Here is a 22,248-nt window from a genome sequence, read left to right as displayed (position 1 = left end):
TTATAATGTTTAATTTGTAACAATCTAAATAAAATAAAAAATAAAAAAATTGAAAGTCTTAAACTTCAAGATTTAATTTGTAACCGCTCCTAAAGAATATGGTCTAGCAAGTAATTTACCCTAAAACAAAGTGAGGAACAAATATATATCCAATAGAACATGACATAAAGCAACCACATTGGTTATCATTCTCAAAAAGTTTACAAAATAGTGTTACTAATTTTGTGGTGTGAATTTCTCCAAAAAAAAAAAAATTTGTGGTGTGAATGACATAGCTAGTTTTTAACATAAATCTGGCCATACATTTCACAAAAACATAGCATTATTCAGGCAAAATGGACAATATCCATGAAAGTGTAAATAGAGAATTAGTTTTGTGGAGGAGTGTTAGCAAACTTCCATAGAAAATGATCCATGCTTTGATAGCTTCTACCACCAGCTACTTCTTCGATTGGTACAGCATCAGTTATCTCCTTCAGGTCATCTTCTGTAAGTTTCACGTTCAAAGAGCCAATATTGTCATCCAAGTTCTTGATCTTAGTTGTCCCTGTTAAAGTTCAAGGCAAATGAACATTGAGAAATAGCAGGTGAAAGTCTCAACTTGCCTCAACTTTTAAAATCTAGCAAACAGTTCCAAAGGGCTCTGATACAAAAGCAACTGTTTATACTAAATAAATATGATTGAAATTGAGAACATTAGTGAACTTTCCAGCTGAAAGAGAAAAGAAGATAGATACACACAATCATCCTTAAACTATGCATGGAACTAGCAGTCCTCTCTTCTTAATTATCAAATTTCAAGTTTCCTGCCCATGGGAGGTACGTAAGGGTGCACTGGATAATAAAATTCCACTCTGCTTCAACATCTTCATTCATGTAACACTTCCAATGAAAAGTAAATACATAATTGACTCATGATTTTATTATTCCTCAAAATCAAACTACCACTCCTGCAAAAAGTCAGTAACTAACCAGCCATATGGCCGATGCCTTCAAGACATTGTGATCACAGACCGTAACCCATAATAAAATCTGATTTAGTTATGACCACAGCCTAGGACTATGTTTATGAATATGTTAACAGGAAATTAAAATCTGAGTTTTTCTAAGGTTGTTATGACATTATAGCAGGCAATATCTATGTAATTTCCAGCCATGAAGTGGGTTGTTATCCATTTATATGCTAAACTTTGAAACTTGAGGAAATTAAAATCTCTGAGTTTTTCTAAGGCTGTTTTGACATTATAGCAGGCAATATCTGTGTAATTTCCAGCCATGAAGTGGGTTGTTATCCATTTATATGCTAAACTTTGAAACTTGAGGCAGGAAATCCTTATGTAACTTAGATTGGGATAATTCTGATATATTTCCTTAACTACTATATCAATTTTGTACACTATAAGATGCAGGAAATATAAATTCTACTTGTTTCAGCTTAAGTGGGGAAAAGCGCACACTTGGAGTCAAGTTAATTTCAATTTGAAGCACACAAAAGATAATAATACATAACAAGAAATAGAATCCTCAACCTCATTTCTTTCTCGTTTTGAAAACTTAAATACATAGCACATTTTTGACAAGTAATTAATCAGGAAAAAAACCAAAAAATGAAAGCCAATTACCAGGTATGGGTGCAATGTCATCTCCTTGTTTGTAAACCCATGAAAGTGCTAGCTGAGCAGGAGTGCATTGGTGCTTTCTAGCAAGTCTTTCTATTCGACTATAAATGGTCTTGTTCTTGTCCAAATTTTCTCCATGGAACCGAGGGTGCAAGGCCTTATAGAAAATAAAAATAATAAAAATAAAGAAGCTGGTTGTCAGTTTCATTTGAAGAATTTTTATTGTTGTTATTACTATTTTATTAAGGAGAAAGCACAAATTCTTGAAATCCTTTCTATAAGATGGTTCTTATAGTACAACAACAAAGCCTTAATTCTGAAACTTTTGGGGTTGGCTAGATTTTGAACAAAGTAATAATGCAGAAAGTGCAAAGAATAGTTTATTTTAATGTAGTCTTATGAATTTTGAGTCAATTGTACTTTTATTGGACAATTGGATTTAGGTCTTATTAGTGAATTAGGTCATTAGTAGTTTATTTAAATTTTCTTAAGTCAAGAGTATTTTTGTTATTCAATACATGACTCTCCTAAGTTGTTGCTGCATCCATTTTGGTTTTGTCCTGCGTCAACTAATTGGAGTCAGCCATATGTATTCTTCTTCTCCGTTATTCTATCCAATATAAAAATCACATTTTGTCACCTCCTTAATCAATATATCTTTTCTTACTACTAGTAATGTTATTTTAAGTCTTCTGCTATTTTCTTTTGTGGATATATTTGAGATGATTTAGTTTACAAAAGAGATAGAGGGAACAAAAAGATGGATATATTGACAAAATACCCATTTGTTTCTTCCATACCTTTGCATAATTTCTCACCAATACAATTGATTTACTTATAGGAAAATGAAGGGAAAATAATTAATTTGGTTCCTGAAGCTTACAAGAAGTTCTATTTGCTCCCTAACGTTAGGGAGGTCAACAAGTTGAGTCAGTTTGGGTTTGGTATCAACCCGAACCTGCTACCTGACTAACTCCTTTTTGGGTTGGGAACATTCCTGCATGTTGTTTACTAGATTATTGGTTGAAGTGGATAACACCCCAGTTTTGGGTGAGCGGTTGGGGTTGTTTGGTGGGGAAGGAGACAAGCAGAAATGAGTGGAGAGGGTCAGTGATGAGCGGTAATGAGTAGATGACATGACACAACCAAGTAATAACTAATGCCAACAGATGATGTGGCACGACTTAGTGATGATTTGGAAATTGGAAACATATACAGACCATTTTGTTCTTTTCACTTTTCTGTGAATAGTTATTACTCTTCTACCTCATCTTCCTATCATTCTAGGTGAACTTCCGATTGGCAAATCATCATCTAAGTCATGTCAGGTCAGCTATTTAACATGACATGTCATCTATTGTATTTGTGAGGCAGATAGAAAAGCTTAATAGCATAATGTTAAAATGTCAGTAACTTGTTTGCAAATTTTTCAAATATACAGACCATTTTGTTCTTTTCACTTTTCTGTGAATAGTTATTACTCTTCTACCTCATCTTCCTATCATTCTAGGTGAACTTCCGATTGGCAAATCATCATCTAAGTCATGTCAGGTCAGCTATTTAACATGACATGTCATCTATTGTATTTGTGAGGCAGATAGAAAAGCTTAATAGCATAATGTTAAAATGTCAGTAACTTGTTTGCAAATTTTCAAATATTAGGGATGAAATTGGAACTTCTTGTAAACTGCAAGAACTAAAAATAGGTGTTTTCCCTTGTAGGAATTTTTACTCAATAAACTTGAAGTATGCATTGCTCAAAAAGAAAACTATTATTTCCTGAAGAATTGTGCAGAAAATTTAAGAGTCCACAAATAAATGATAAAAAATATCAGTGAAATATGTACCAGGCGGCTATTTGCATCCAAATTTTCCACAACTCCTTTGCCAGCGAAAAAACCACGGCCAAGAGGACTGTATGGAACTATACCAATGCCAAGCTCCCTACATGAACAAAGGCATCAAGGGAGCATACTCATGCTTTTGGATAAGATAATTACATATAATGAAATCAAAGCTACACAAAATGGATACAACCCAATTAAATTTTCCTTATAGTAACAGTCTTTCAAAGAAGATAATGGTCTTTGAAACCTAAGGGGAAAAAAGAAGAAGAAAAAGAGATACTTAGGACTCATTGAATATATCCCCTTAACTAAAATTTACAGACACAATGAGCAATGAACAAGCAGCTCTAAATTTAACTCCACATCTAGAACAGATGAACATGTGTAATCTTCTTATATGTGGAAGCACTCATGAGACCAAAATTATAAAAACATCATCTGCGAACTGAATAAACCTGCAAAGTGGAATTATCTCCTCCTCGATATCACGACTCCAGAGAGACCACTCCATTTGTACAGCTGTGATGGGATGCACAGCATGTGCCCTCCTTATCGTGTCTGGGCTGGCTTCAGATAGACCAATATATTTGACTTTTCCTTCATCTACCAGTTTCTTAAGTTCACCAACCTATTCCAATAAGATGTATTTAATCATATTTGCAGAGAATTTAACAATTTCAAATTACAAAAAACAAGCAAGAATTTTAAAATACCCATTGCAGGCATCTAGTTGAAAGAGCAAGAGAGTCACTTACAGTTTCTTCTATGGGTACTTTTGTGTCTACCCGATGCTGATAATACAGATCAATATATTGCACATCAAGACGCTGTAAGCTAGCCTCACAGCTTGAGCGAACATACTCTGGGCTACCATTCACTTGCATCTGAGGAAATCCTGATCTTTGGATGCCAAATTTGGTGGCTATTTGAATTTTCTCTCTCGGCAACTGTTTCAAGGCCTGAAAGATATAAACTTCATTCGGTTAAATAGAACAGAATTTTAATGTGGTCCTTGATTATTAATCAATTCACTAACAGATAATATAGAAAGTAGTAACAAAATTTTCACACCTGTGACCATCTTCAGATTTACTACCAGATAGGAACAAAAACATTTGACTTCTTGAGCTAGTAAAAGTAAATATTAGTGTCTTTTACCTTTCCAATAAGAATTTCATTAGAATGGGGTCCATAAGCATCAGATGTATCAAAGAAAGTGATTCCCTTACTGTAAGCATACTTTATTATTGAGATTCCATCCTCCTCGGAGAGAGGAGAATTGTAGGCTCCAGTCAGGGACATACATCCAAACCCCAACTTTGAGACCTGGGGCGAAAAAAGAAGAGTTTAGAATTACAAAGAAATGAGAAACAAAAAGTTAAGAATAAATGTAGTAGAATGATAATAGAGCGTGTTGTAATATTCATGAGTAAGTATTGTAGTTAGTTAAGTAGTGAGTTTCCACATTGGATAATAATGGCAAGAGTGAATGGTTCATATGACATAATTAGGCTCTAATTCATAGGCTTAAGTTTTTGGGTCAAATGTTGTCCCTATATGTTATATTAACTCCTCAACTAGAATCTCCCCAAGTTGTTATGTCCCCAACATAGCGCAACAAAATATTTTAGTACAAAAACTATTCCTTAAAAACTTAGAACCTTTACATCTTGAACATTGGGAAAGATTAACCAGAGGATTTCATTGTTATAGGTTATTTATGCAGGTTCAACCCTATGTTGGGACTCTTGACAGAAGAAAGAAATGGGACTACTAAGGTTTAAAGTCTCCATACTTTCTATCAACTTTAATTTCTCCAAAGCCTTCCACATGACAACATATGAAGCACAAGATTGAAGGACTTTAAAACATGCAATCTTTAAGTGCTGAAAATGGAAAAGATGAAGGAGCATAAGTTTGTTAATTCCAGAAACTCTCCATGACCATAGTCTCAATTATATAGTGTAAGATCATTACGCAACAAATACGTATTAAAATGACACTTAACTTCAGAATCTCCCCACCCAATCAAATTGGAGTATGTGTATCATATATATGTTCTTAGTATACTAGGCAAAAGAATAGTAACTACTCTTTAAGATATGGCATCTCTAGTGTTAACGCAAATCTCATGTCTTCACAAGAAAACAACAAATCCCTGTGGACTTTAAATTTATCTCAAAAGTTTAACAATCAGCTCAATCTGTTTAGTTCATCATGTTGACTTGGTTATGAGGTAATACAAATGGCTGCTTTAGTGTAGTGTCATAACAGAGTTCCAAGGGCATCATAACCTCAAAACACAATTGAATTATGAGAGTCTCAAGGGATCATAACCTCAAAACACAATTCAATCATAACTAGTATAATCAAATTGCTCTAAACTCTTGCTTTGTCATTCGTGTTCAAACTTGCAGCCACAATAGTTATTCATTATTCCAAACCTTAAAGATTATCTCCTATTAAAGTATAAAACTATGTGGTTAAATGATTAAATTTACCATATGCTAATAGCTTAAACTTTTGAGACTATCTATAATTTAGCATCGTATCAGAGCATGAGATCGATCTTTGTCTCCTCCAATCTATCTCCCATTTAAAATCCCAACTCACTAGTAAGGGGGAGTGTTAAAAGTACGTGGTTAAATGACTACAAAACCGAAGCCATTAACTGCTTATGACTTGAATATAGAATTGTGTTTCTAAGGGATGACTTTCAATTCCTTCTGTGGTAGTAAGTTCTCGTTGAAGGGCAACAAATGAATATAAAAAACATCATTTTTGCAGCAACATCTCAAGATAGGTACAGTTTAACACTTCTCTACAAATTTATTCTCAATTTATAGCATGTGTCTAAACTAAACAGCTTCATAGAAATCGTTTCAAATTTATGATGCACTGTTCCTTGTCTCTAACTAACACACTAGTTAACTTCGTGCCCACCATACTTTTAAGATACAGGGTACCATATGCAAGAGGATTATTTTCATAATGATTTTGAGACTCAAACTTAATAGTCAATCAGTATTGAGTTACTGCAGATGGGTTTTCAAAGAAATGTGATTTGCACATATACAAAATGGAAGTTTCTTAAAAAAAATAAAAAAATAAAAAAAAAAAACTGAAATGGGTATTCAAGGTTTGGCTTTGTGATTTACCTCAAGGCCTTGATTGCCCAGTTTCAGCCTTGGAATTTGGACTTCGTTCCCTTCCGCCATCTTCCAAATTTTGTGTTTTTCGTTTCAATGTCTGTATGTATATGTTGCTTATTCTTTTGATTTTCTCATTAAAATGTTAAATATAGTAAAACAGTAATGACAGTTACATACCGGTGTAAGGTACACATAATGCCGCCTCAACTAATATAGGATTTCAGATAAAATTTGTGTTAAATATATTTTCATAACAGCAAATATATATTTTTTTTTATCTAATAATAATAATTTGTCACATAAAACTTATAAAAATATTTTAAATTTAACATTTTTCACTAAACTTAAATTCACCATTTTACGATTATAATTAATATCGTGAAACGATTTTAAAAGAGTAAGCACAATTTAAAAGAAAAGTTTCAAAACTTTAGTCACTGATATCTACTTCAAAGAATTCTGAAGTTTCTAACCAAATGGATCATGTGGTTAAAAAGTTGAGTTTTTTACTTTTTATTTTAAAGAAAACCGTAGGGGTTGAATTGAGAATAAGAAAGGGGCAAATTTTTAGGTGCCCACAGTTAATCACTGCAGATATATTTATTTATTTATTGATAATTTTGAGTTTGCATTTATTAATTGATTATTTCAAAAAAGAAAATTATAACACTATTAAGAAAAATATAAAAAATTGTTAAAAAATTAATTATTTTTATCTTTCTCCGCAAAATACATTTAAAAATATTTTCTTAATCAATGTGGCCAAGACATTAGTTAACTTTTCTGTTTTAAATTAAGCATTAACATTAATTATCTGAGACTGCCCACACACACCTGACCTTGCCATTTGTCAAAAAAAGCTATCAAACTTTTTTAAGATAGTTATTCCAACTAGCATGTAACTCATACAGATGCATAGATACATTTAAACATAATTTTTATTATAAAAATATAAATAATTAGTCAAATTATTAAAAAAAATGGCATGTAAGTTGTAACACATGCATACATATAGATGCATTTAAAATTAAACACAATTTTTTTATAAATATATAAATAATTAGTCAAATTATTTATAATAAAAAAAAAGTAAACATAATTAGTCACATATTAAAATTCTTATCTAAATTTAATACTACTTATTATAACTTTTTTTTTGTAATTTTTAATAAGATAAAACGTGTGATGATCTTTATTGTGTGGTGATTTTTATTGAGTATATTTGATTTTTTTTTTTTTGAAATAGTTCATTAATATTATATTTTTAGTATTTTGCACTCATTAACTCACTTAGTATAAATTTAAAACATGACACAATTGAATTTAATTATTCTTAGAAAAGATATAGTCTTAAGGTTTTTTTTTTTTTTTTTTTTAAATTAATAGTTGGAGGAAGGGAATTTGAATTCGCCTTTATTGGGAACACTAGAAAATGTCAATTTAGTTATAAGACTATTGGCAAGTAATCATTTTAAAGACTTTGATAGTTGTTGCCAAGTGCCTTAAAAATCCTGTCACTGCACTAGTCGATGACAATTCGTATTAGCGGGTCATGTTTGAGTTGAGTTTGGTGTATTCAAGTACTTAAGTCAACACGACTCAAAAGTATTCGACCTTAAAACAACATGATTATTAATAATATGCTTATATCTAACACAATCCATTTCAACTCATTTAATAAATAGGTTAGGTTGACATAAATATAACTCATTTCAACACATTTAATATAGAATGACGTACCATGAGTTTTAGTTAGCACAACAGGTAAAGTCTCTTGTTATTTTATAAATTTTTTTTAAAAAAAAAGACCAAATAATTAACAAGATTACCATATTTTTATATTTTTGTAAGCATACTAAATTATAATAGTATTAAACAAATAAATTTCATACAAATTGAAATTATGCTTCATAATAACATCTATTTAAATGCTAATAGCACACAACCTAAAAGTTTTTATTTCAATTCAATGAAATTCCGTACAACTTTAGAAATATACAAGTTAAGAAAATAAAATGAAATGCAAGGTTAGACACTTTAAGTTTTCATATAAAAATTTGCCAATATAAGATTAACTTTCTTTTAATTACTCAATTATATATATATATATATGTATGTATATATCAACTAAATGGGTTCAAAATGGGTCATCCATCCTAGCATAAATAATCAACTAAATCATTTTGGGTTGATTGTGACTTATGTAGGTCAACACGAGGTAGAACCATTTATTAATTGTGCTTTGATACAAATTCAATTACACTAAATATTAACTTCAAAAAAAAATTCTTAAATAAAATAAAATAAAACTTCAAAAAAATAAATAATGTTGTATTTGTGAGTTATGTCAAAATATTGGCACCCTCTAAACATTAAAAATCAGACCACTAATCATGCATTTAAGACAAAGTTATTGCTGCCTTTGTTTCATCATCGATTATTAATGATTTACGTGCAAGCCAAACAACAAAAAATGTTTTCTAACTAATTTTCAAGATCACAACTAAACATAAGAAAATAAGTTTATTTTCTCGAAACTATTTTCCAAAAAATGTTTTTCATAATACAAACAAATCATAAAGTGAGTGTCGACACGGCCATCATGACTAATGCATATGTTTTTTTAGCAGCTTTGTTGAATAAAAAAAATCTAGGCATCATACTATAGGTAGCGAGCATTTGCAGCTTTGTTATTTAAAGGATTACCTTTATAAAATTTTCTTCATCATCATTTTAATGTGGAAGTTGTCCTTTTTTGAGCTTAGATTCATAGCACATTTCTTGGTTTTGAGGCATTATTTTATAATCACAAACTTGTCAAATTATGGGATCTCAATCTAGTATATTTTTTCTTTACGTTTTTTTCTCCCATAAAAAGCCTGTTGTACAATGCAATTGGGTGTACAAGATCAAGATTCTCCTTGATGATCCTGTTAAGTGTTACAAGACCCACCTTGTTGCTAAACTGTTCTCAAGAATATGACTTGACTTAGAGGAGACTTTTGCCCTTGTTGCACACCTCTACTCTATGGCACTCTCATCTCAATCATGCTTCCTTGTCTAGTGTTTAGTCTTTAGTGGCTAGGGTTTAAGTCAAGTCAATTCTAAATCATTTGATTGTATATTAGGTATACAAGACAAAAAACATGCATTACCATTTAAGAGTCTAGCCAAGCAAAAACTTCATTATATTCAGCTTCTGTTCCTAAGTCCTATAAGGGAGAAGCATCTCCCACTGCCACTCATTCTACCATCAATTGGATACCTTCACCTTCACGTTTTCAGGTGTGTGCTTTATTCTTTTCTAACCTAGTGATCGCGCTCGCACTAAACGACAAATGCTCTCTCAACTGTGTTACTTCCTGGGGTATGATCTTAAACAAAAGGGTTTTTGTTATCGACACTACAATCCTACCACTAAGTCAGAGTCTCCCATCATGTTGTCTTTGGGAAACACAAGATGTTCCATTCCATGTTCATGTTCCACACACATTCAACATTTGATGGTTCTATTGACCACTATCAGGCCAATGTTGTAGCTAACAGGTTCACACAAGAGCACACTATTGACTACCTAGGAGACATTTGGCCCTTTTGCATACCTCTCCTCACTTTGCATTATCATTGTAGTCATTGCCTCTAAAGATTGACAATTTCTTCAGACGGAAATGAAGAATGTCTTTCTCAACAAAAAATTAACTCAAAAAAAAAGGTTTAGATGATGCATCCTCTAGGCTTGCCTCATTCTTCTATGAAGTGTCTACTTCATCGTATCCTTAAAGATCGGACATGGTTTACAAAATTCAGCATCCTCATAAGACATCTTGGTTACTTAATCAATTAATATGACGCAATGTTATTTATTAGACGCATTGACCACGGTACCACGCAACATTACTTTATGTTGATGATACAATCATTACTAGAGATTACTTGCAAAGTTCTCAATCAACTTTTAATTCTGTAGTTTGTGATGAGGTAACAAAAGCAGCAGATGGCTACTATCACTAATGTATGTGACAACATTTGACAGGGATGCTACATGTGTGTGCGTGTGTGAGAGAGAAAGGAACAAACTAAAATACAATCTAAATAAGAAAAGTCAAAATATATTTTAAACCCTATATTTAGAGGTGGTTTAATATTATAACTTGAAATTTATGACTGTTACAAATTAAACCTTAAGTTTCATTAATTTCAAGTTGAACCTGAACTTTTAAAATCATATCATTACCATATAGTTTCATTAGTTTCAAATATTTACCCTGCACTTTTTAAATCATATCAATTTAAACCCCCTAATCATACCTAAAAATTCAATGTTTAAAATGATACGATTTTAAAAGTTCAGGGTTCAGTTTGAAACTAGCAAGATTATAATGTTTAATTTGTAAAAATCTTTAAAATAAGTAAATAAATAAATAAATTTTAAGTCGTCTTAAACTTCAAGATTTCATTTGTAACCGCTCCTAAAGAATATGGTCGAGCAAGTAATTTACCCTAAAACAAAGTGAGGAACAAAATATCCAATAGAACATGACATAAAGCAACCACATTGGTTAGCATTCTCAAAATGTTTACAAAATGGTGTTGCTAATTTTGTGGTGTGAATGACATGGCTAGTTTTTAACATAAATCTGGCCATTCATTTCACAAAAACATAGCATTATTCAAGCGAAATGGACAATATCCAATTATCCATGAAAGTGTAAAATAGGGAATTAGTTTTGTGGAGGAGTGTTAGCAAACTTCCATAGAAAATGATCCATGCTTTGATGGCTTCTACCACCAGCTACTTCTTCGATTGGTACAGCATCAGTTATCTCCTTCAGGTCATCTTCTGTAAGTTTCACATTCAAAGAGCCAATATTGTCATCCAAGTTCTTGATCTTAGTTGTCCCTGTTAAAGTTCAAGGCAAATTAACATTGAGAAATAGCAGGTGAAAGCCTCAACTTGCCTCAACTTTTAAAATCTACAATTCCAAAGGGCTCTGATACAAAAGCAACTGTTTATACTAAATAAATATGATTGAAAATGAGAACATTAGTGAACTTTCCTGCCGAAAGAGAAAAGAAGATATATACACTCAATCCTTAAACTATGTATGGAACTAGCAGTCCTCTCTTCCTAATTATCAAATTTCAAGTTTCCTGCCTGTGGGAGGTACAAAAGGGTGCACTGGACACAATAAAATTCCACTCTGCTTCATCATCATCATTCATGTAACACTTCCAATGAAAAGTAAATAACTGAGCTAAACCTTGATCAATGTCGTTAGATTTTTTCTTAATATAGTTCCCTATATATTTAGCATACCAGCATATATTTTTTAGCAATTTTAATACCCAAAACACATAATTGACTCATGATTTTATTATTCCTCAAAATCAAACTAACACTCCTGCAAAAGGTCAGTAACTAGCCAGCCATATGGCCAATAATGCTTTCAAGACATTGTGATCACAAACTGTAACTCATAATAAAATCTGATTTAGTTATGACCACAGCCTAGGACTACGCTTATGAATATGTTGACAGGAAATTAAAATCTGAGTTTTTCTAAGGCTGTTATGACATCAGAGCGGGCAATATCTATGCAATTTCCAGCCACGAAGTGGGTTGATATCCATTTATATGCTAAACTTTGAAACTTGAGGCAGGAAATCCTTACGTAGCTTGGATTGGGATAATTCTGATATATTTCCTTAACTTCAATATCAACTTTGTCCACTATAAGACGCAGGAAATCTAAATTTTACTTGTTTCAGCTTAAGTGGGGAAAGAGCACACTTGGAGTCAAGTTAATTTCAATTTGAAGCACACAAAAGATAACAGTATTCATAACAAGAAATAGATCTTCAGCGCTTTTCTTTCTCTTTTTGAAAACTTAAATACATAGCACATTTTTGGCAAGTAATTAATCAGGGCAAAAAACAAAGAATGAAAGCAAATTACCAGGAATGGGTGCAACATCGTCCCCTTTTTGAAAACCCATGCAAGTGCTAGCTGAGCAGGAGTGCATTGGTGCTTTCTAGCAATTCTTTCTATTCGAGTATAAATGGTCTTGTTCTTCTCCATATTTTCTCCATGGAACCGAGGGTGCATGACCTTATAGAAAATAAAAATTAAAAAAATAAAGAAGCTTGTTGTCAGTTTCATTTGAAGAATTTTTATTGCTGTTATTACTATTTTATTATGGGGAAAGCACAAATTCTTGAAATCCTTTCTATAAGATGGTTCTTATAGTACAACAACAAAGCCTTAATCCCAAGCTTTAGGGGTTGGCTAGATTTTGAACAAAGTAATATCGCAGAAAGTGCGAAGAAAAGTTTGTTTTGATTTAGTCTTATGAATTTTGAGTCAATTTTACTTTCATTGGACAGTTGGATTTTATTTTAGGTCTTATGAGTGAATAAGGTTATTAGTAGTTTATTTAAATTTCCTTTAGTCAAAAGTATTTTTGTTATTCAATACATGACTCTCCTAAGTTGTTGCTGCATCCATTTTGGTTTTGTCCTGTGTCAGTCAGCCATACGTATTCTTCTTCACTGCTATTCTATACGATCAAAAATCATACTTTGTTACCTCCTTAATCAACATATCTTTTTTTAATACTACTAATGTTATTTTAAGTCTTCCGCTATTTTCTTTTGTGGATATATTTGAGATGATTTAGTTTATAAAAGAGATCGAAGGAACATAAAGATATCAGATCTAGGGAATAAAATGATGAATATATTGACAAAATACCCATTTGTTTCTTCAATACTTTTGTATAATTTCTCATCCATAAAATTAATTTACTTATAGAAAAATGAAGGGAAAATAACTAGGTTCCTGAAGCTTACAAGAAGTTATATTTTCTCCCTAACATTAGGGAGGTCAACGAGTTGAGTCAGTTTGGGTTTGGTATCAACCTGCTATCTGACTAACTCCTTTTTGGGTTGGGAACTTTCCTGCATGTTGTTCACTAGATTATGGGTTGAAGTGGATAACACCCCAGTTTTGGGTGAGCGGTTGGGGTTGTTTGGTGGGGAAGGAGACAAGCAGAAATGAGTGGAGAAAAACGTAAAAATGTCATCTAGTGTATTTGTGAGGCAGATAGAAAAGCTTAATTGAAAAACGTTAAAAATGTCAGCAACTTGTTTCAAATTTTCTAATATTAGAGACGAAATTGGAACTTCTTGTAAACTGGAAGAACTAAAACAGGTGTTTTCCCTCGTAGGAATCTTTCACTCGATAAACTTGAAGTATGCATTGCTCAAAAAGAAACCAATTATTGCCTGAAGAATTGTGCAGAAAATTTGAAAGTCCACAAATAAATGAGAAACATTATTGGTGAAATATGTACCAGGCTGCTATTTGCATCCAAATTTTCCACAACTCCTTTGCCAGCGAAAAAACCACGGCCAAGAGGGCTGTATGGAACTATACCAATGCCAAGCTCCCTACATGAACAAAGGCATCAAGAGAGCATTCTCATGCTTTTGGATAAGATAATTACATATAATGAAATCAAATCTGCCTACACAAAATGGATACAAAACCCAATTAAATTTTCCTTATAGTGGCAGCCTTTCAAAGAGGATAATGGTCTTTGAAACCTAAGGGAAGACACAATGACCAATGAACAAGCAGCTCTAAATTTAACTCCACATCTAGAACAGATGAACATGTGTAATCCTCGTATATGTGGAAGCACTCATGAGGCCAAAATTAGAAAAAACATCATCTGTGAACAAAATAAACCTGCAAAGTGGAATTACCTCCTCCTCGATATCACGAGTCCAGAGAGACCACTCCATTTGTATAGCTGAGATGGGATGCACAGCATGTGCCCTCCTTATTGTGTCTGGGCTGGCTTCAGATAGACCAATATATTTGACTTTTCCCTCGTCTACCAGTTTCTTAAGTTCACCAACCTACATTCCAATAAGATGTATTTAATCATATCTGCTGCTTAGATCCCACCATCTACATTGAAATAATGAATTTGCAGAGAATTTAACAATTTCAAATTACAAAAAAGCAAGCGAGAATTTTTAAAATCACCCATTGCAGGCATCTAGTTGAAAGAGCAAGAGAATCACTTACAGTTTCTTCTATGGGTACTTTTGTGTCTACCCGATGCTGATAATACAGATCAATATATTGCACATCAAGACGCTGCAAGCTAGCCTCACAGCTTGAGCGAACATACTCAGGGCTACCATTCACCTGCATCTGAAGAAATCCTGATCTTTGGATGCCAAATTTGGTGGCTATTTGAATTTTCTCTCTTGGCAACTGTTTCAAGGCCTGAAAGATATAAACTTCTTTCAGTTAAATAGCACAGAATTTTAACGTGGTCCTCAATCAATTAACTAACAGATAATATAGAAAATAGTAACAAAATTTTCACATCTGTGACCATCTTCAGATTTACTACCAGATAGGAATAAAAACATTTGACTTCTTGAACTAGTAAAAGTAAATATTAGTGTCTTTTACCTTTCCAATCAAAATTTCATTAGAATGGGGTCCATAAACATCAGATGTATCAAAGAAAGTGATTCCCTTATCGAATGCATACTTTACTATTGAGATTCCATCCTCCTCAGAGAGAGGAGAATTGTAGGCTCCAGTCAGGGACATACATCCAAACCCCAACTTTGAGACCTGGGGGGAAAAGAAGAGTTTAGAATTAAAAAGAAATGAGAAACAAAAAGTTAAGAATAAATGTGTAGAATTATAATAGAGCGTGTTGGAATATTCATGCATGAGTATTGTAGTTAGTTAAGTAGTGAGTTTCCACATTGGGTAATAATGGCAAGAGTGAATGGTTCATATGACATAATTAGGCTCTAATTCATAGGCTTAAGCTTTTGGGTCAAATGTTGTCCCTATATGTTATATTAACTCAACTAGAATCTCCCCAAGTTGTTATGTTCCCAACAGAGTGCAACAAAATATTTTAGAACAAAAACTATTCCTTAAAACCTTAGAACCTATGCATCTTGAACATTGGGAAAGATTAACCAGAGGATTTCATGGTTATAGATTATTTATGCAGGTTCAACTTTATGTCGGGACTCTTGATGGAGGAAAGAAATGGGACTACTAAGGTTTAAAGTCTCCATACTTTGTATCAATTTTAATTTCTCCAAAGCCTCCCACATGACAACTTATGAAGCACAAGATTGAAGGACTCTAAAACATACAAATCTTAAGTGCTGAAAATGGAAAAGATGAAGGAGCATGAGTTTGTTAATTCCAGAAACTCCATGACCGTAGTCTCATCAATTATATAGTGTAGATCATTACCCAACAAATACATATTAAAATGACACTTAACTTCGGAATCTCCCCACCAAATCAAATTGGTGTATGCGTATCATATGTATGTTCTCAGAATACAAAGCAAAATAATAGATGGCATCTGTAGTGTCGACACAAATCTCATGTCTTCACAAGCAAACAACAAATCCCTGTGGACTTAAAATTTATCTTAAAAGTTTAACAATCAGCTCAATCTGTTTAGTTCATCATGTTGACTTGGTTATGAGGTAATACAAATGGCTGCTTTAGTGTAGTGTCATAACAGAGTTCCAAGGGCATCATAACCTCAAAACACAATTGAATTATGAGAGCCTTAAGGGATCATAACCTCAAAACACAATTCAATCATAACTAGTATAATCAAATTGCTCAAAACTCTTGCTTTGTCATTTGTGTTTAAACTTGTAGCCACAATAGTTATTATTTATTCCAAACCTTATAGATTATCTCCTATTAAATCATAAAACTATGTGGTTAAATGATTAAACTTACTATATCCTAATAGTTTAAGCTTTTGAGACTATCGGTAATTTAGCATGGTATCGAAGCATGAGATCCTGAGTTCGATCTTTGTCCCCTCCACTTTACCTCCCATTTAAAATCCCAACTCACTAGTAAGGGGAAATGTTAAAAGTATGTGGTCAAATGACTACAAAACCGAAGTCATTAACTGCTTATGACTTGAATATAGAATTGTGTTTCTTAGGGATGACTTTCAATTCCTTCTGTGGTAGTAAGTTCTCGTTGAAGTGCGACAAAGGAACATAGAAAACATCATTTTTGCAGCAACATCTCAAGATAGTTACAGTTTAACACTTCTCTACAAACTTATTCTCAATTTATAGCATGTGACTAAACTAAACAGCTTCATGGAAATCATTTCAAATTTATGATGCACTCTTCCTTGTGTAACTAACACACTAGTTAACTTTGTCCCCACCATACTGTTAACATACAGGGTACTATATTGAAGAGGATTATTTTCATAATGATAACACTTCACAGCTTACGATCACAAAAACGTAACTTGGCAACACCCATCATCGGTTTTCAACTATTCATGATTTGAGTTTGAGGGATTTTTTTAAAAAATTACCAAATCCGTCAAACTATTTTATTAGTAAGGCAAGGTTTGAAACTATTTTCGTTTCTAACAATTCGAGTCCAGAGAACTCGATTTTGCCATTTGAAAATGCACTTGGAAATCGAGTGTTTAGTTTGACTTGAAAATCGAGTGTGAAGGTTTCCAATTGCATTTTCAAAGGGCAAAATCAAGTCTTCTGGACTCGAATTGTTAGAAATCAAATATGTTTGAAACGTTCCTTAACTAATAATATAGTTTGGGTTTTATAGTTATTTTTTTTTAAAATCCAAGTTTGAGACTCAAACTTAATAGTCAATCAGTATTGAGTTACTGTGGATGGTTTTTCAAAGAAATGTGACTTGAACATAAACAAATTGGTAGTTTCTTGATAATAAAAAATAAATAAATAAATAAACAAACAAAAAAAACAAAACAAAACTGAAATGGGTATTCAAGGTTTGGCCTTGAGATTTACCTCAAGGCCTTGATTGCCCAGTTTCAGCCTTGGAATTTGGACTTTTTTCCCTTCCGCCATCATCCAAATTTTGTGTTTTTCTTTTCAATGATGTCTGTATGTATAAGTTGCTGAGATGATTTAAAGTGTTAGATATGGTAAAACACTAATTTTGAACCAAAAAAAAAAAAAAACCAAAGAAAGTAAAACACTAATGATAGTTACATACCGGTGTAAGGTACACATAATGCCACCTCAACTAATATAGGATTTCAGATAAAATCTGTGTTTAAAATATTTTCATAACCAATTTTAGGCAGTAGACTGTTGATTTAATCCGGGTTGACCACAAATATATATATTTTTTTAATCTAATAATAACAATTTATTACATAAAACTTGTAAAAATATAAATTTAATATTTTTCACTAAACATAATTTTACTATTTTACAATTATAATTAAAATCATAACACAATTTTAAGAGTAAGCACAATTTCAAAAAAAAAAAAAAGTTTCAAAATGTAGTCACTTATAGCTACTTCAAAGAATTCTAAAGTTTCTAACCAAATGGATCGGATGTGCCCAAAGAGTTGAGTTTTGTACCTTTTATTTTAAAGAAAACCGTGGGGTTCAATTGAGAATAAGAAAGGGGCAAAATTTTAGGTACATTAATGGCCCGTTAATGGTTGTGGATTTATTTATTTATTGATAATTTTGAATGTGCATTTATTAATTAATTATTTTGAAGAAACATTATAACATTATCATGAAAAATATAAAGAATGGTTAAAAAATCAATTTTTTTTTTTATCCTTTTCTGTAAAATACATTTAAAAATATTTTCTAAATCATTGTGATCAAGACATTAGTTAACTTTTCTATTTAAAATTAAGCATTAATTATCTGACACTGTCCCCACACACACTTTTTTTTTTTTTTTTGGAGAAAGTTTGAACTTATAGCATCCGCTCCTGATAATAGCTCTTTATCATCAGACCAAGACACATGATAACTCTTTATCATCAGACCAAGACACTAATCAGTTTTTGGTGTAGGCGGGGAGTTCGCCTTCTTCGTCGACTACTGAAATGACAAGCGAGAATCTTAGGCCTAGCATTAATGCAGATCATTCAATTCACTATAGGTCAACTGCAAGTAATTTCATGATTGAATCAGACCCGTTACAACCTAATAATGGCAAGGAGGATTTTTTGGAGAGTCATGAAAATTACAAGGAAAAACTATTTTAGTATCTCTAAATGTCCTGGTCGAACTAGCGTTTAATAACCCAAACTGGAACCCACGTCCCCACACACACTTATGAGCCTTGCCATATGTCAAAAAAAGCTGTCAAATTTTGTTTGGTCAGCTATTCCAACTAGCATGTAACTCATGTATGGATACATTTAAAATGAAACACAATTTTTATTATAAAAATATAAATAGTTAGTCAAATTATTTTAAAATTTGGCATTTAACACATGCATATATATGGATACATTTAAAATTAAACACAATTTTTATCATAAAAATATAAATAATTAGTCAAATTATTTATTAAAAAAAGAGTAAATGTAACTAGTCACATATTTATATATATATATATATATATATATATATATAAAGAGTAAATGTAACTAGTCACATATTTATATATATATATATATATATATATATATATTTTCCATCCAACCATTCTCCCTATTATCCATGAAATATTTATCCATGTAACCAAACAAACATTGGTTTCAGCTTCTAGCTTCCTTCTCCCTCTGCCCCAACTATTGGCTAGCTAGAGTAGAGACTACTGACTAGAGGTCCAATTGGAATTGAAGTGGGTTCTATGGCTGTAGAATCCATCATGGAAGTGTTTTCATTAGATTAATGGTGTGGGTTTATTTGGTTTTGGAAAGAACATTTATAGCTTATTTGGATGGAGGGAGAGTAGAGGAGAGTAGAGTAGAGGAAGGGAGAGTAAGTTAAATTACCTTATTTTGATGTTTTATAAGGGAGGAGGGGGAAGGATTTGGAGGGATTTGGAGGGGTTTTAACTACTTCTAACCCCTCATTTTTAATTCCCCTAAACTTGAGAGATTTGGAGGGAGAGTAGAGCATAAAAATGTTTAACCAAATGAATTACCAAATTTATCCTTACCATATTAATAAAATTACAAACTATGAAAAGACTAATTATTCCTCTCCCCTTTACTTAATTTTAAAAACATTCAAACAAGGTAGAAGTTAACCATTTCTCTCTACTTTCCTCCCCACTACTCTCCTCTCCCTCCAAACTTCCAAACATAGCATTAGCCATTTAGGTTTCATGTTGTATGGTTTATGACAAAGAGTTTATTAATGAGTATGGTGCTTGGATTTTCAAAGTGATTTTAGATGTCCAAATATCCTTAGGATAACAAAATCCTGGATGTTGATGTACACAAAATCTCTTTGGAAGGTATGGATATCGAATATCCAAACCATCTTATGATACGCAAATTGAGTAAACCCTATGAAAATCGTGTACGTAGTAGATATTCGATAAATTCAGATAGTCATTAAAGGTTTTGGATGTCAGATATTTAAACATTTTAAAGATTGTGTATCACTCAACCAAATCATGGATGTTGATGTACATAGTTTTGGACATTTTTTTGGAAGATTTGGATTTTAGATGTCCAAACCACCTTATGATACTCAAGTTATGTGTGACCTATATAAATCGTGGGTGTTGATATTCACAAATGTAGATGTTTGATGGAAGTTCTGGATGTCAAATGTCCAAATGTTCTTAGGATTGTGTATCACCTAACCAAATGATGGATGTTAATGTACATACAATTTTGGACATTCTCTAGAAGATCTGGATGTCAAATGTCCAAACCACCTTAAGTTACTCAAGTTGTGTATAACCTATGGAAAATTGTGGACGCTAATATTCACAAATGTGGATATTCTTAGGAAGGTTTGGATATCAAATGTCCAAGCCTCCTCAAGATTGTGTATCACCTAACCAAATGGTGGATATTGATGTACACAATTTTTGGACATTTTCTAGAAGGTTTGGATGTCAAATGTCCAATCGCCTTATGATACTTAAGTTGTGTATATATTATGGAAATCATGGACATTGAATTTCACAAATATGGATATTCTTTAGAAGGTTTGGATGTCAAGTGTCCAAATTTCCTTTAGATTTTGTATCACCTAACAAAATAGTGGATGTTGATGGACACAATTCTAGATATTCTCATGAAGGTTTGGATTCAAATGTCAAAACCACATCATGATACTCAAGTTGTGTATATCCTACGGAAATAGTGGAAATTGATATCCACGGTTTCGGTCCACTTAAGTCTATTTTGTCCATTTCAGTCAATTTCGACCTAGTTCTGTCTATTTGGTCAATTTCAATTCATTCAGTCCAATTCAATGATGCTTTGGGAAGAGAGGTTTGTGTAGAAAGAGAAGTTACTTCAGTGACAATTATGTCATATTCTTAGCATAATGTAGGGAAGTTCTGGATAAAATTACATTTTTCTTATATTTTAGTCTTGTATTTTTTTTTTTTATATAAGTAATAAATTTACTTATATTTGCATCATTTTTAGGTCATTCAAGACATACAGAGGATAAACCGTTTGTAAGAACTACTAGAAACAAACTCTAACCACACATTATATTATTTACAAAATATTTTGGCTTATATAATAATTGAATGTAAAATGCATTATGCCTCCTTGAAAAAAAATTTAAAAACACTTTCAAATAACAAATATTGATAGTTTAATTTAGAAAATCTTACATATTTTATCAAGTATCAACTATAGTTTATTAGAAAATAATCACATCATTAAAAAGGATTTAAGACAAATGCTTATACGTTTTATATACTATTTTCATTTTTCATTTAACATAAAAAAAAAAATTAAAAAAAATAAAAAAAAAATTGTCAAAATTTTCTACATATTGCGCAAGTGCTGACTAGTAAATATATAAAAGGAGAGGAACAAACTCCCAAAATATCAATATAAGAAAAGAAAAAAAAAGAAGCAAATTAAGAGTATATTTGGCAAAAATTAAAAAACCAGTTTATTTTACTATTCACTTACTTTTGCTACTATTTATGAGCCCCACTACACTTTTTGGTACTATTCATAGGTCCCACTATACTATTTCAACTAACTTTTACATTTATCTACTATACTTTGTGTGTGTTTGGCTACCAATTAAAAAGCTAGTTTATTTTATTATTCAACTTATTTTTGCTACTATTCATGGGCTCCACTGTATTTTTTGGTACTATTCATAGGTCTTATTATACTATTTTAACTAATTTTTACCTTTATTTACAGTATTTTCAATAAAAAATTTTCAATTTCAGAAAATAAACGGATCTTAAACAGACCTCAACAAAAAGTTTTCAGTTTCAGCAAAATAAGCGGATCCCAAACAGGCCATAAATTTTAAAACCTATACTTTAAGGGAAGTTTCAAATTTAATCCTAAAATTTAAGACTGTTACAATTTAAACCTTTTTAGTTTCATTAGTTTCAAATTTAACCCTCCACTTTTAATACTGTATTAATTTAAACCCCCTACTCAAACCTAAGGAGTTCAAGGTTTAAATTGATATAATTTTAAAACTTTAGGACTCAATTTGAAACTAGTAAAATTAGAATGTTTAATTTGTAAGTCTTAAACTTCAAAATTGATTTGTAACCAATCCTAAAGAATATGGTCTAACATGTAATTTACCCTAAAACAAAGTGAGG

At 31.8% G+C, this 22,248-nt stretch overlaps 1 protein-coding gene and 1 pseudogene across 1 annotated transcript; both read right to left on the bottom strand.

Annotated features, from left to right (window-relative positions):
- Nucleotides 1–160: 160 nt before the first annotated feature.
- LOC112015895 (probable aldo-keto reductase 1) lies at nucleotides 161–6,786 on the bottom strand. Its single transcript, XM_065770215.1, has 7 exons — nucleotides 6,625–6,786; nucleotides 4,625–4,792; nucleotides 4,222–4,425; nucleotides 3,922–4,094; nucleotides 3,467–3,563; nucleotides 1,623–1,776; nucleotides 161–547 (listed from the first exon to the last, which is right to left on the bottom strand). Exons 1-7 carry the CDS (start codon nucleotides 6,682–6,684, stop codon nucleotides 369–371), a joined length of 1,035 nt encoding a protein of 344 aa, XP_065626287.1. The 5' UTR covers nucleotides 6,685–6,786; the 3' UTR covers nucleotides 161–368.
- Nucleotides 6,787–11,155: 4,369 nt separating this feature from the next.
- Nucleotides 11,156–17,607, bottom strand: LOC112015897 (probable aldo-keto reductase 1; annotated as a pseudogene).
- Between the last annotated feature and the right edge of the window lie 4,641 nt (nucleotides 17,608–22,248).

This window comes from Quercus suber, unplaced genomic scaffold, assembly GCF_002906115.3.
Source record: "Quercus suber isolate HL8 unplaced genomic scaffold, Cork oak 2.0 scaffold_123A, whole genome shotgun sequence".
NCBI classification, from domain to species: domain Eukaryota; kingdom Viridiplantae; phylum Streptophyta; class Magnoliopsida; order Fagales; family Fagaceae; genus Quercus; species Quercus suber.
This window is presented reverse-complemented; position numbering and strand designations above follow the sequence as displayed.